Source organism: Budorcas taxicolor, chromosome 17 (assembly GCF_023091745.1).
Source record: "Budorcas taxicolor isolate Tak-1 chromosome 17, Takin1.1, whole genome shotgun sequence".
In the NCBI taxonomy this organism is placed as follows: domain Eukaryota; kingdom Metazoa; phylum Chordata; class Mammalia; order Artiodactyla; family Bovidae; genus Budorcas; species Budorcas taxicolor.
Window position 1 is genome coordinate 18,775,959 of NC_068926.1, and position 14,536 is coordinate 18,790,494.

The window sequence follows — 14,536 nt, forward strand, 5'->3', positions numbered from 1 at the left end:
TATATTCTCCAACCCAGGCCAATCCTTTGATGCCTTGGCTGATATCTTGACGTCAAGAAGAGAAAAATGGGTAATAGAAACCTGTGTACCAACATCAACACAACACAGTTTTCAGTATGACTTTATAAAAAGCTTTGGGCTTCCCTGGGGGCTCAGGAGTAAAGAGTCCACCTGCCAAAGCAGGAGATGCGGGTTCAATTCCTGGGATGGGAAGATACCCTGGAGAAGAAAATGGCAACCCACTCCAGTATACTTGCCTGGAAAATCCCATGGACAGAGGAGCTTGGCAGGCTACAGTGCATGGGGTTACAAAGACTCAGACACGACTTAGCAACTACACAACAACAACAATAATAAATTTTAATATATGTGAGAACAAGACGCCATGCCTACCACCTACCATAATATTTTTTCAGAGCTTAGATTATGATAAAAGTGACATTTTAAACTTATGGATGACCTATTCAAATAAGTACTATTTCGAAGTCAGCAGTGTTTTATTTGGGGATAAAAAGGCCACCCTTCACCTTCCATCACATATAAAAATTATCTCCAGATGATCACACAGCCAAATGTAAAAATAACAAAGCAAACATTATGAGAAAACAAAGAAGATATTTATAAATATGTTATACATTTTGAAGGAGAAAAGCCTTTCTAAGCCAAGACCCAGAAGCCATAAAAGACTAAAATAGTTTTGTCTTAGAAAAATTAAAACTTTTCCATAATGAAAGATACCCATCATAAAGAAAGCTAAGACCTAAGCAACAGGAAGAAAACATCTGCAACACATAAATAAGGATTAAGGTCCTGAACACATACAGATAGATCTCCTACAAACCAAGAAGTTTCAAAATAAAATAGGTAAAAGATATGAACAGGCAATTCATGTAAGAAACCCAAAAGCAGGATTTCCCTGGTGGTCCAGTGATTAAGAATCTGCCTTACAATTCTTCCCCCTTGCAAGGGACTCAAGATACAGGGAACTAAGATCCCACATGCCTCAGAGCAACTAAGCCTGTAAGCCACAACTACTGGGCTCTGTGTCACAACTACTGAATCCGTGCACTGCAACAAAAGACCCGCACTATGCAACGAAGATCCTGTGTGTTACAACTAAGACCCAAAGTAGCCAAATAAATAAATGATTATAAATTAGATGTTTTCCCCTAAGTAACAAAAATGTAAAGGATGGACAATTTTCAGTGTTAGCAATAAAATAAAAGACAATCTCAATACACTGTTGGTGGCAACAAAAACTTTTATGGAAGGCTATGTAATTCTCATCATCTTTGACCTAATAATTTCCTCTTCTAACAATCCCTGTTGAATAAATATGTGCACCATGATGACTTACAGGACATTTATTTTAGCACTGTAATGGAGACGAGGGAACCCTCGTTCCCATTAACAACATTTAAAATGTTGTAAATTTTAGAACATTGTAAATGATATCATCCCATTTATGGGTTGAAAAAAATGAACAAAACAACCAAAAGAACAAACCCTGAAACTGTGCAGAACATATGTGCATATGAAACTGAAAATGGTAATTGTGCACAAAAGAAATTGAACACTTAATAAAGGAGAAAACCTTCAGGTAGGATAAAAGTGAAGAGGGATTTTCACATCTGCTAGGTGTTTCTGAGTTGCTTTAACTTGGTATATTCCAGAGTTAATTGTGTATTGGGACTTTCTTGGTGGTCCAGTGGTTAGTGCTACACACTACCACTGCAGGGGTATGGGTTCAATTCCTGGTTTGGGAACTAAGATTTTGCATGCCACACGCGTGGGGAAAAAAAAAGAGTTAATTGTATGTTATTTGCAGAATTCAAAGAAGATGTGGAAGGCAGGAAGAGTAAACAGGAAAGTAAATAAGCAAAGCCAGAGGATCACTGATATCATCTTCAATTATAAATTGTCCTATAGATTCTCACTAGCATTTTCTTTCCAGCTGAAGCAATAACAACAGAGATTTAAGTGAAATCTGTGCAAGGGTTTCAATATGAGACCTTAGAACCTTCTAAATTGTTCTTGCTGCTGCTAAGTCACTTTAGTCGTGTCTGACTCTGTGTGACCCCAGAGATGGCAGCCCACCAGGCTCCCCCATCCCTGGGATTCTCCAGGCAAGAACACTGGAGTGGGTTGCCATTTCCTTCTCCAATGCATGAAAGTGAAAAGTGAAAGTGAAGTCGCTCAGTTGTGTCCGACTCTTTGCGACCTCATGGACTGCAGCCTACCAGGCTCCTCCGTCCATGGGATTTTCCAGGCAAGAGTACTAGAGTGGGTTGCCATTGCCTCTTAGGTATTTTCTAATAACAAATTAAAAAAAGGATGCAAAGGTCTTTAGCAGGAGGAAGAATATAGAAAGTAACCAACCATAATCTCAGAAGAGGAAGGAACTCAGGACTGAAGAAAAAAATTCTGACACAGTTTTTATGCCTCAACTCCCATAACATTTTTGCCCTGAATAAAGTCACAAAATTTGGGGGCAATTAATTATCTTTTTACATGCATAGGTCACTTTTATTCTGAGATCCTTTCCCAAATAATTATTTTAAGGAAGACTTCTTCCTACACATCCTGACATCTTGCTATTAAAATGGCATGTTAAAAATGGTCAAGTGATAAATCACTCAGCAATGTTACTGGCTTAATTTCAATTCTAACCTGGGTATTAACGTTCAAGCAATACCTATCTTTCAGTACGTCATGGCTTGTACTCAGTCGTGCCTCACTGTATTTGCAATCCCTCGAACTGTAGCCCACCAAGCTCCTCTGTCTATGGGATTTTCCCACCAAGAATACTGGAGTGGGTTGCCATTTCCTACTCCAGGGGATCTTCTCAACCCAGGGATCAAACCCATGTCTCCTGCATTGGCAGGCAAATTCTTTACCACAGAGCCACCATATTAAGTTAAAGTTGATGAAATTCAACTCCTTAAAAGCTAATGATCTATGGCTGATTCATGTTGATATTTGGCTGATAACAAAATTCTGTAAAGCAATTATCCTTCCATTAAAAAATAAATTAATATAAAAAAAGCTAATGATCAGTTACAAATTCTTGCTTAACTTTTAAAGACTATAGTCAATAGTATTTCTCTTTTGTTGCTCAGAGAAATTCACAAAACAGCCATCACCGTTTTCTAAAGCATGGATAACACTGTCCCACAATGTGCAGACAGAAAGCTTAGGAAAGAGGCTTCCCTGGTGGCTCAGTGGTAAAGAATCTACCTGCCAATGCAGGAGACACAGGTTCGATCCCTAATCTGAGATGATTGATCTGAGATGATTCCACATGCCGTGAAGAGGCCAGGCCTGTGCGCCACAATTACTGGGCTTGTGCTCTACAAAGCCTGTGAGCCCCAGAGCCCTGCTCCACAACAAGAGAAGCCACCCGAACAAGAAGCCCATGCAAAGCAACTAGAGAGTGCAGCCCCTCCTCTGCATAACTAGAGAAAACCCCCTGCAGCAATGAAGACCCAGCACAGCCAAAAATAAAATTATTTTTTTTTTAAATCATCTTTCAAAAAAAAGCTCAGGAAAAATCTATGTTACACAAAAATATAAATATACATATATACACACCACAGAAAAAAACTCTTTGAATATGATACCTGTATCAGCTTCATGTTCTTTATTCTCATCTGTAAGTGGGCTGTCATGAAGCTTCAAATAGATCTCTATAGCAATTCTTGCAGCCTTGAAGTAAAACGGATGCTGTCGAAGTACATCTTCTAGCTTTAGTAAGTCCACGTATGATCTAAGGGTAATCTTCCTCATACAGTATGTATGAAAGTCAAACTGGTCATCAGTGATTTCTATAAAATGCTAACAAAATTATCTTTTTTATTATAGTGAAGTACAGCAACACCAAAGAAGCTACAAAAATGAAAGCCTTGGAATTACTTGTTTCCAGGGCATGAAAATAAAAATCAGTAAAATTTTAAAATTACAATAATTGGATTTGAATACTTTACATATCAATTAAGCAAATACAATAGGCCATTACCTAACATAGTTTGTGGCATACATTAGTGACTGAATTATTTATTGAATGAAAGGAAACACAATGCTTTACTTTTTTCTAGTTATTTTATGTTTATTTGATGAATTCACATTTTAGAATATCAATAAATATCTTTTTTTCACAATAATGCTTTAAAATATATTATTCCTTCCTTAATCATATTTAAATAAAGCTACCATCATAAATCCAACATAATTTATTAGCATACATAATGGTGCAGTACAGTAGATTTACACGTTAAACATTCAGCTTTTATATTTAGAACAATCTGCAAAGGATTTTAATATGTAGTATTTGGCAATTTTTCCGAGAATACAAATCTGAATCCTATGCAATGAAATGTTGGTATGTGGGAGAGAAATTAGTTAGGAAGTAGGTCAAGCAACCAGAAATTAACACATTTCAACTAACTTCCAGGATTCTCAACTTGTAGTAACAAACGAAGCATCAATTTATATAAATTATTTATATATATATTAAAAAACATTTTAAAAAGTGAAAGCCAACTACTAGTGATAGAAATGACTAAAAAGTGAAAGGACTAGGAAAAGAACAAATTTATCAGAAAATGAGACATTATATAAGTTACAGAAGTACTGTGAAAAGGCTTCAAAGCTTGTATCTAATATTTATCAAGGGCATACGGGACCACCAGCAAACTCACAACCATGAGATTTCTGGCATAGCTTAATGAGCTTTGTACGTATTAATGAAGAAGCAGCATCAATTTGAAAGAAACATCCAAAAATCAATGAAAACATAGTCAAGATACAAACTTTCCATTAAGTTTTTTACATGAATTCTGATGGGAAGAGTAGACAATGGAGAAGTCTGCTGAATATGTAATCTACATTTATTATAAACTTTGAAAAATGTGAATAGTGACTTTTAGCAATCATTTGCTATGCATTAGAAAGTGAGAGAAAAGAAAAAATTAAGAGGATTTCCCCAAAACTGTCAATGGGTAACAGAATAAAATGAGAAACTTTTATGTATGTATTACTTACTCTTTCAATCTCATGACATTTCTTAAGTGCTTCACCAAATTTATTCATTGCCTTATAAGCTTGGGCACATTCTGTCTGGAACCACATGCACTGCATTTCATTTAAGTTCTCGACCGCTGATGTTCCTTCCTATATGAAAAGCACACATACTCAAAGACGATTTCTTACCAAATACATTATTACACCATGGGATTTAATTGACCGCATTTTCAGAACAAATTTCTATTTTTTTAAAACCATTCTCAGAGTAAGAGGGAACAGTTAACATGTGAAAGAAATTAGAATTATATTTATAACCACTAAAAAACCCTCATAAATGATTAATCAAAAAGATCTACATAATTTGGGATGGAACAGGAGCACATACTCAATTAATATGAGTATATTCACCCCTAAAAATTTCAATTGAACATATCTCAATATAAATCAGAGTTTAAAAACCCACTATAAACCGTATCAGTCATCTCCACCTCTTTTGTAACACCATGGACTGTAGCCCACCGGCTCCTCGTTCCACAGCATTTTCCAGGCAAGGATACTGGAGTGGGTTGCTATTTCCTACTCCAGGGGATCTTCCCAACCCGGGGACCGAAGCCTGGTCTCTTCCATCTCCTGCACTGGCAGGCACATTCTTTACCACTAGTGCTACCTGAGAAATAATGTTTTATAGTAATACTGATTTTAATTTTTTTTGTTAAGGCAATTTATTTAAAATCTTGTCTTGACATGAAAAATATCAGAAATAAACTTTGAAAAATAAACAAGTTATACAAGTACAAACTTTTTATTCCTAAACAAACAAACAAACTAACTGTACAAACCCTTGTAAACTTGGAGCACATTTCTTCAGCCTCTTTTATCAAATTGGCTTTTAGCATGTATTTTGCACACTTGGAATTGATAAACCTGTCTGCTGTGTCCAAGGCCTGGGCCTCATCCATCCACCTTGCAGCTTCTTTAATATTCCCAGCATGCTAAAGTAAGAGGGAACAAAAACAAAATAAACCTGTCAGTAATGCTAATTTTACTATGCAGGTAATTTCTTTCCTGTTCATAAGTAACTAAGACACAAATGCTTCCAAAGGTGACCTTCTATCTCTTACAACCCTAATCAACGTGGATGCATACAATCTACTATAAGTTCAGATACCTTTCTAGCTATGTAGACTATGAGCTCTCTGACAGTAAATATTTGTTTTAAAAATTTTGTCTACTGTTATAACCTCATTGGCTACACACTACAACAGTGCCTGGCATATAGTGAATACTGAAAAATAATGGCAGAATCAAAGAAAATAATCAAAACCTTTAAGTGAGAACAACATAATTCAATGTAAAGGTCATACTACTCTAAGGAATCATGGAAACATTACAATTAGGATCACTAGTGGACATTCCATAACGATCCTCATTCTTAATTCATCTAACTAGTCCATTTGGCAAAGCCACAAAACTAATGAGCATTACCTGGCATTTAAAAACTGCTTTAAAACGTTACTTAATTTCATTATTTTTTGGTAAATAAATTATTGGTTTAGAACTTCTTCCCCAAGAGCTTCTATTATTAAATTTAACTTGTATTAAAATTTTTAAAATGATACTAGAACATATGACTAGAGATTCTCAAGCAAGACACAGAAATTGAAGAGGCAGAGATAACATGTAGAATTCACAGTAGAAATCTCCAGTTTCATATTAAGATTACCAGATACTGATACACGATCATATTCAGATGTCAAGAGAAACAAACATTTCACAGCAAATTTAATTACTTTAGATTATCTATCTCCTTTGCTAGTTAAAATCAAGAAAATAACCAGATATGTATGTGTGAATGCATGAGAACATATATTATGAACAATCACATATATGAATAACCATTGTGTATATTCGTATACGTGTGTTGGTGTATATATACAGATACAAATAATTGAGCAAATTAGCATGACCATGAAAAGTCTAAAAAGCAATCATACTGAGAAAAATATTTGTTATTCCATGTGTTCTGAGCTATCCAATACATCATTTTTCTTAGAGCATTTAGAATGTAACATATGTTCTCAAAAATTTATGTCTCATTACCTCATAAGAAAAAAAGTAGAAAAGATTTTTTACCTTATAGATTTTAGCTTTCACAAGAAAGAGTTCTATCAACGTGGGTGTACTTTCAATAGCAGTATTTATGTATTCCAGAGCAATAGATGGCTGACCAATTTTATCATAATGTTGTGCCAAGTAGTACTGGACCCAAAGTAATGTGGTTGGTGGTTCCTCTTTTCCATCATCTTTAAAGAGTGGGGGAGGAGGTGGAGAAAAATTAGTCATTATCTATATTAAAGAGACTAGCCACCTCAAAGTGGCTCTATCTTTATCAATAAGGAAAGTAGGTCAAATCGTGTTATTTATGCATCTAGTTATGAAACTAGCTCTAAATGTATGAGATCTTTGGACAGCACCACACTTTCTGCTCTGTATCATTACAGCTCCTAGCACAATGCCATGCTTATCATAAACATGGTAGATAAATGAGATCAAAGCTATAACAAATTACCTAAAAAGAAAACTGGGGGGTGGGGGATAGAGACAACAAACTGTACTAGAACTATGGTCAGGATGTTATGTATGAGGGGGGAAAACAAGAATACAGAGAAAATTTTCATTAATGTAGGGTTAAAAAAAAAGAAAAAAAGAAAGGCGTGACTGCTTAACTGGGTTTCTAGCTAATGTACCAAACTATACATAAATATACTTGTGATGTGGTTATTTTGAGTTCTGCTGATAAGATTCTTAATATATCTTTATTTTGAATATGCAAAAATGTATACTTTGGGTTAAACTAAAAATTATACCAAAAAATGAGGTAAGTAAAAATACTTATTCTGTATTTTAGTTCAGTTTTATATTTATATACTCACAAGAAAATGTGTAAGTTAAATATACAACCCACACATTAAAAAATGCTTTTTAATGCAAATTTCTAAAATCTAAAGAACTGTTATTTGCTTTCAAAGAAAGCAACAGATTGCTTATTTTTATCCTAGAAGAGGTAGGATGGCTCAGTGGACAAACAATAGGAGTGGAACTCACCAACTCCCGATCTGATAGATCTGCAACTAAAGTGCTGCATACTCTTGGGCATGTCACTGAACCTCTTCCACATTTGCAAAATATGTAGGAAAATGCTGATAATCAAAGGAACATCATGATGATTAACCAATGAAACCATGCTAACGCCTTCTAAAAAGTACTACTAAAATTCACCTGAGACCTAGAAACAGTGATCAACTCAATAGCAATAAGCACCCCAGGTCCCATACTGGGTTTTCCCACTGTAGGAAACAGGGCTCCTTGGAAAAAACAACTGATTACAGGTCTGCTATGGGCAAGTATACAAGATGAACTAGAATAGTTCTTCATACGAAACTGCAAGGAAGCTATCAACTACTACCCTAGTATGTGAAGGCTGGAACCATTTGAAACTGCAATGATTTAAAACATCAGATATGTTTAAAGCCATGAATTCAAAATAATATCTTTATAACACCTTTGAAGGATGCTACTAACAGTCAATTTACTATTTTGAAATTCATTAGTTCAAACTGGTAAAGAACAAAAAAGTAGGAAGGCAAAGGAGAAAAAGAAGCATTTATCTTGCTTTTTCTGTATAACCTGAAATGTTACATTAGCAGATATTAATATTACTAGTTTGTAATTTGTAACAGTTCATGTAACACATGAAATAAACACTTCATGCCTCCTGATCAAAGGACAACCACCACTTGTGGAATAATCTTGCTCATCCCTTTGTCTTTAAAACAAAAAGGGGGAAAAAATAAACTTTCATCAAACCCGTAGACAGTCAGACCTGCCCATGTGAAGTTTCTGCAGTGATGGAAATGCTGTAGATGTGCCCTGTCCAATATGGTAGGCATTAGATTTACAAAGCTATTGAGCAGCACCTGAAAGTGACTACTGTGACTAATTAAGTTTATTTAATTAAAAAAATTTAATAGCCCCATGTGACTAATGGCTACCATACTAGACTACATAGCTCTATATTTAACTTACAATGTATAATAAATCCAGAGGACAGAGAAACAACTTGTTAAGCAACACCATACAGGTATATTCAGCAAAAACTAGACTACAGAAAAACTAAAACAAAAAGAAAACACACATACACACAAAACTGATTAATAAATAAACTGCAGGAAAGAAGAAAAAACAGAGGTGAAACTTACAGATTTATAAAAAAAATTTAAAGAGACATATCAACAAAACTCAAAAGTACAGATTTCATCTGGCTCTTCATTCAAATAAACTTCAGAAACAAAGAGAAAAACTATTTTTAAGGTACCTGGAAATGTAAGCATGGACATTTTCCTTTGATATTAAGGAAGCATTAATGTTCAAGTATGGTTGTGATCTTTAGAATACTGAAATATACATGGATGAAATGATGTGATTTGGGGGATTTGTTTTCTAATAACAAGGGAGTAGAGGGAAACAGGTAAGAAATATAGATGAAATAAGCTTGCCCATGAGGTAAAAATTACTGAAATTGAGTGGTGGGTAAATGGAGGGTCATTATATTATTACATGTAGTTTTGGAGATGTTTTTAAAAAGCTCAACATAAAATTTTCAGTAAGCTACTGTTATCATCTTATCAAATATTTTCACATAATATACATATTAATGCATCTTAAAGGGAAAAATGTTTAAATATACTAAGCTTATTGACCAAATAATGAACAATACTGACCTTTTGATCAAGAATTTCATAATACTGTAAGATTTTTAAGACTTTTTTAAAACATAAAACTTGAGCACTTACCATTGGGGTTAAATAACCGGCAGCTTTTTAGAGAGGTTTCATAACCTACTACTAATTCTTCTATGATTGCCACCTACAGTACAAACACACAAGCACACTTTAGTAAAAAAAAGAAAAAAGAAAAATTATTATATAGTTACTATGCTGTGCAAAGCATGTTATTTACTATTAGAGGGCTAAATAAATATTCCAAATTCCCTCTCTCTTCTGATTCCACCCCCAGTCTCTCACATACATACCTTTTTATAAATCTCTTAACCTATGGATAAAAATCTAAGACCATACACTTTTGAAGGTGTGTTTTAAGGCAAAACTTTTTTAAAAAACTTACTGACAACTCCTTTTCCTGCCATAAAATAAAGCATCAAGCTGAACTAGAAATCAGGAACAGGATGGACAAAAAGAGGTAATGTTATGTATTTTAAAATCTTGGTTCATTTTTATCTTAAATTACATAAATAATACCCACAGTTAATATCTGCACTTCAGGAATCAAGAATTAAATACTGTGTGAAAAGAGAAATTCCACCAACAGATGACAGCATCAACTCTCAATTTCATCATCGAGGGGAAAACATCAGTAAAACTGAAGCACGGAACAGGAGGTGGGTTTCTGAGATCTAGGAGAGTGACTGGCTGTCCCAGTTCTGTTTTCTCTTGAGTCATGACTATACTACTGACTCCTGGCTTTGTAAGAGACCTGTGAATACTTTTAATTTATAATTCCCTTCTTTGCTTAATCCATCTATAATGAATTTATTACTATAGAAGCTCTCTTAAATAACCTCAACTTAACTGACTCAACATATTAACACCAGCTCGCTCCATTATCTCAGAAAACTGCAGTCACAGCTAGGCTATTCTGAAACATCCATGTTCTTCTGCTCCCATTAAGTGAGCTACATGTTTACGAAGAGTTTTGTTTTCCCAAACCTGTTTGAATTAGTTGCATTCATTATCATCATTGCAGAATTTAATCCAATGTTACATAAACTTAAGAAATGAGAACAAAAGAAAGAATTGTTTCTATAAGTTGAATGAACACTGTGTGTGGAAAGACTCAAAGATAAATTAGATTGTTTTCTTTTTACCAATCTAGGTTTAAATAAGACAACCATAAAGGGAGAAGCCATAATAATATATACGATTCTACAATCAAGACTGCTTCACAAGCATCACGTTCTCACTCTGCCAAAACTAGAAGAAAAAGACCACATTTTATTAACGTGATTTAAGCAAGGAAAAAAAAAGAAAAGTGAACAGTCATCAATAAAGCCCATATCCTAGACCTCTCAACAAAAGACTGGCAAATAAGTGCCCTTTCTGTGCACTGGCTTCCCTGGTGGCTCAGCTGGTAAAGAATCCATCTGCAATATGGGAGACCTGGGTTTGATCCCTGGGTTGAGAAGATCCCCTGGAGAAGGGAAAGGCTACCCACTCCAGTATTCTGGCCCGGACAATTCCATGGACTGTACAGTCCATGGGGTGGCAGCTGGACACCACTGAGCGACTGACTTTCACTTATGATTTAGACTGTGCTCTAAGTGTTTAGAATGTTTAATCTGTTCCATCTTTGAAGTGTTTTTTTCGTTTGTTTTTTTTTTAACCCAGCCAACGTCTTGTTGTCATTGCACTTAAAATAATCTAAATTAAGATTAAAACACACTTTAACAAGCATTTGAATACTGTATTCATAGCTGAAAAAGCAAACTGACTTACTGGGACATTAAACTAACTCTTCTGACAGAATTTTTTTTCTACCAACTAAAAAGGATAAAGATTACTAAGCTAAAACTTAGTTTAGTTTAAAAACAAAAAATCACTTCTGGCTTTCACCCTGAGGAGGGAATAGAGACAATATTGAAGAAATCACTACTGTACCAACTTTTCATACCTGCACTGATTTACTGAAAAGTACACACCAGAAACAAAAGATAGAAAACAAATAGGTGGTAAATTATTCAGCTAAAGAGAGAAGACAATGAATAGGAAATAAACACAAGCATTTAAACTCTAAGGGCTAGGAAGACTGTTAGCAGATTCACAAAGTGTGTACTACATGCATGGGTAATCAAAAACCAATTATCCAAACACCAAGCAAAGAAATCAGTCAAAAAATAAAACAACCATTGTATTTTGCTTTACCTTTTCTTTATCTTTGTATAACGACCTCAAAGTATTGAAGACTGGTGGACAACCCTTGCTGAAGTTCATCCTTAGGAACTTATCCAAACATTCTTTAAACTTCTCACCTTGGAAGAAAAAAATCTTGTTGATTTACTTTTACCCAGACAACTCTAACATGGCGTACCTTACAATCTTAATATGCATACTCATATATTTAAAACCAAGGGCAGATATTATATACCATAATATAATTTTCATTCCTTTGCAATTATTCTCACTTACCAGATAAAAAGTTTAATGGCAGTCTTCTTGGCACTAATCCCCTGGGATATTTAGTCCAGGCCTCCTCATAAATTTTTAGTCGTTCTAACATATTAGCTGCAGACCAAAACAAAAGTTTTCCTTATGTAATTATACATTTTGCTAGAGAACTACAAATTTCTGAAAATATATAAAAATTACTACATTAAACAGAAAATTTAAACACGGGAAAAAAATTATCATAATCTAACCACTTAAATATATCAACAATCATTTTAGAATAATTCCTTCTAAAATTTCCATATTTTAACCCACAATTACATAAAATACATGATTTTCCTTATCCTGTTCTGCTTTAGGTGGCCTTTCATAATCTGACTCCTCTACTTAGTTCTAAGAAAGGCTTGGTTATCCTGTTTCCATAATTGCTTTTCTAATATTCTCTTCAGCCTCTTGTCTAACGTCTCTCCTTTATTTTGGAACTTTATTATCTATCCTCTATCTTGATTTTTTCATATTTCTTTTATATTTTCTTTTACTTTCAGGTGAGAACTTTCCTTGTTCAATCAGTCTTCCACTTCACTAATTTTCCTCAGATATGGCCTCTCATATTTAATCTTTAAAAAATTTTATGTCACATCAGTAAGTAGGTTTTGTCATCTCCCAGATTCCATCAGGTCCTTTCTCATAACTGTCCGTATTTCACCACCTCTCGTCACCATGGATTCCTCTGTGCTCTCTACTCTCCCTTTCACTGGCACTCTTGTTTCCATACTAGTGATACTACAGAGAATGACCATTGTTACAAGGATTCTCTCACATTTATCAATGTACCAGGAATAGTTTACTATCAGTTGTGTAGGAAATTTTGCTTCAAATTGTATCATCCTGGATGAGACTCTTGACTTTTTGTAGACAGCATGTTTCTGGGACTTGTCCTCACAAGTGGGTCCCATTTATGCAAGAGAATGGTTGGGGGGAAGAGTCTCTGGACCAAGTTTCTTCGCGTCCTTCTTCTCACATAGGAAACAGTGCTTCCCTTTCAGCTTGGTGACATTCACTTGCCCTGGCAGGCCACACTCTGCTATAGCCACAGGTTACCACAGAGTTATGCTTCCTTCTTTCCTTTAGGGAGAACAGCTCCATTTCTGTAAGCAACCATTTTCCTTTCATATTTCTGACACTGCTATTCATTTGTGAATTTTAAAAACTTGTTTCCCAAACTCTTTTTACAACTATTTCTATGAATTTGTAGTAGAAGAGAGGTTTCAGAAAACACCTTGCCTGCCATATTAAATAGAAGTTCACAAACGTACTTTTGTATTCAGATTTTGAACCAATTCTTAACCAGTTTTTCTACTCAGCATTTTCAGTGAATTAACACAATGTATGTTACCAAAAGAAGCAATTAAAGCTTAGAAAGTAAATTTTAATCAATGTTACCTGGCTTGAGTGCCTTTTCCAAGCCTTTGTAATAGGCCCAATTTTCAGGATTTCTCTCTTGCAATCCTCTGTAAACATCAGCTGCATCTTCCAAACGACATAATTGCAACAGAAGTTCCCCTGATTAAAAAAAAAAAAACTGAATTAACTAAGTATGTTTAACTTTTCCTCAAACTTTCTCTTAAAACCTCTTCAATATTGGGAAGTGGGTTCTCAACTCCCTTCAATAAGACTATTTACAACGTTACAGTATTGTCTCTCCTTTTTTTAAAAGTTCATATGAAGCAATGTCATCCTCTTCACATCCTCAATTTATTCAGGTATATGTCTAACTCCAGGCTACTTTCTCAAATTCACTGAACACAGTCACTAAGCCATCATCTACTCAATTATTCCTGACAACATACAATTTCAGAATCTAAATTAATGGCCAGTCCATTACCCTAACCTTATGATGTTTTAACCAGCCATGAAATGATTCTGCTCTAGCAGCCCAAATCATGGCCACACTGTCTCTCTTCCAATTACTGAGTTTACTCTTTTTCATCTACCAAATACATATCCTGCTTTAAGCTTAAATGTCTTGACTTTCTTCCTGTCTCACCAATCCTACCCTTCAGTCTTAGAGAAAAACTGTTCCTGTTTCTTCAGGCCTTTCAGCAACCTTTTAAGAAGACACTGCTTGTCTTCCCTGGGCTGTATGATCAGTCTCATCCCTGAATGACATTCAGTTCAGTTCAGTTGCTCAGTCATGTCCAGCTCTTTGCAACCCCATGAATCACAGCATGCCAGGCCTCCCTGTCCATCACCAACTCCTGAAGTTCACTCAA

General features: G+C 35.0%; 1 protein-coding gene across 2 annotated transcripts in view; it reads right to left on the bottom strand.

The window, feature by feature from the left end:
* The window catches only part of NAA15 (N-alpha-acetyltransferase 15, NatA auxiliary subunit), a 69,334-nt gene that overhangs the window by 16,744 nt on the left and 38,054 nt on the right, over nucleotides 1-14,536 (bottom strand). For both annotated transcript variants that reach the window (XM_052654335.1, XM_052654334.1), the window contains exons 7-14: nucleotides 13,707-13,826; nucleotides 12,285-12,380; nucleotides 12,021-12,127; nucleotides 9,876-9,948; nucleotides 7,156-7,325; nucleotides 5,862-6,014; nucleotides 5,041-5,169; nucleotides 3,621-3,834 (exon numbers count right to left, since the gene is read on the bottom strand). In XM_052654335.1, coding sequence (XP_052510295.1) covers nucleotides 3,621-3,834; nucleotides 5,041-5,169; nucleotides 5,862-6,014; nucleotides 7,156-7,325; nucleotides 9,876-9,948; nucleotides 12,021-12,127; nucleotides 12,285-12,380; nucleotides 13,707-13,826 — 1,062 coding nt within the window. The remainder of the gene's footprint in view (nucleotides 1-3,620; nucleotides 3,835-5,040; nucleotides 5,170-5,861; nucleotides 6,015-7,155; nucleotides 7,326-9,875; nucleotides 9,949-12,020; nucleotides 12,128-12,284; nucleotides 12,381-13,706; nucleotides 13,827-14,536) is intronic.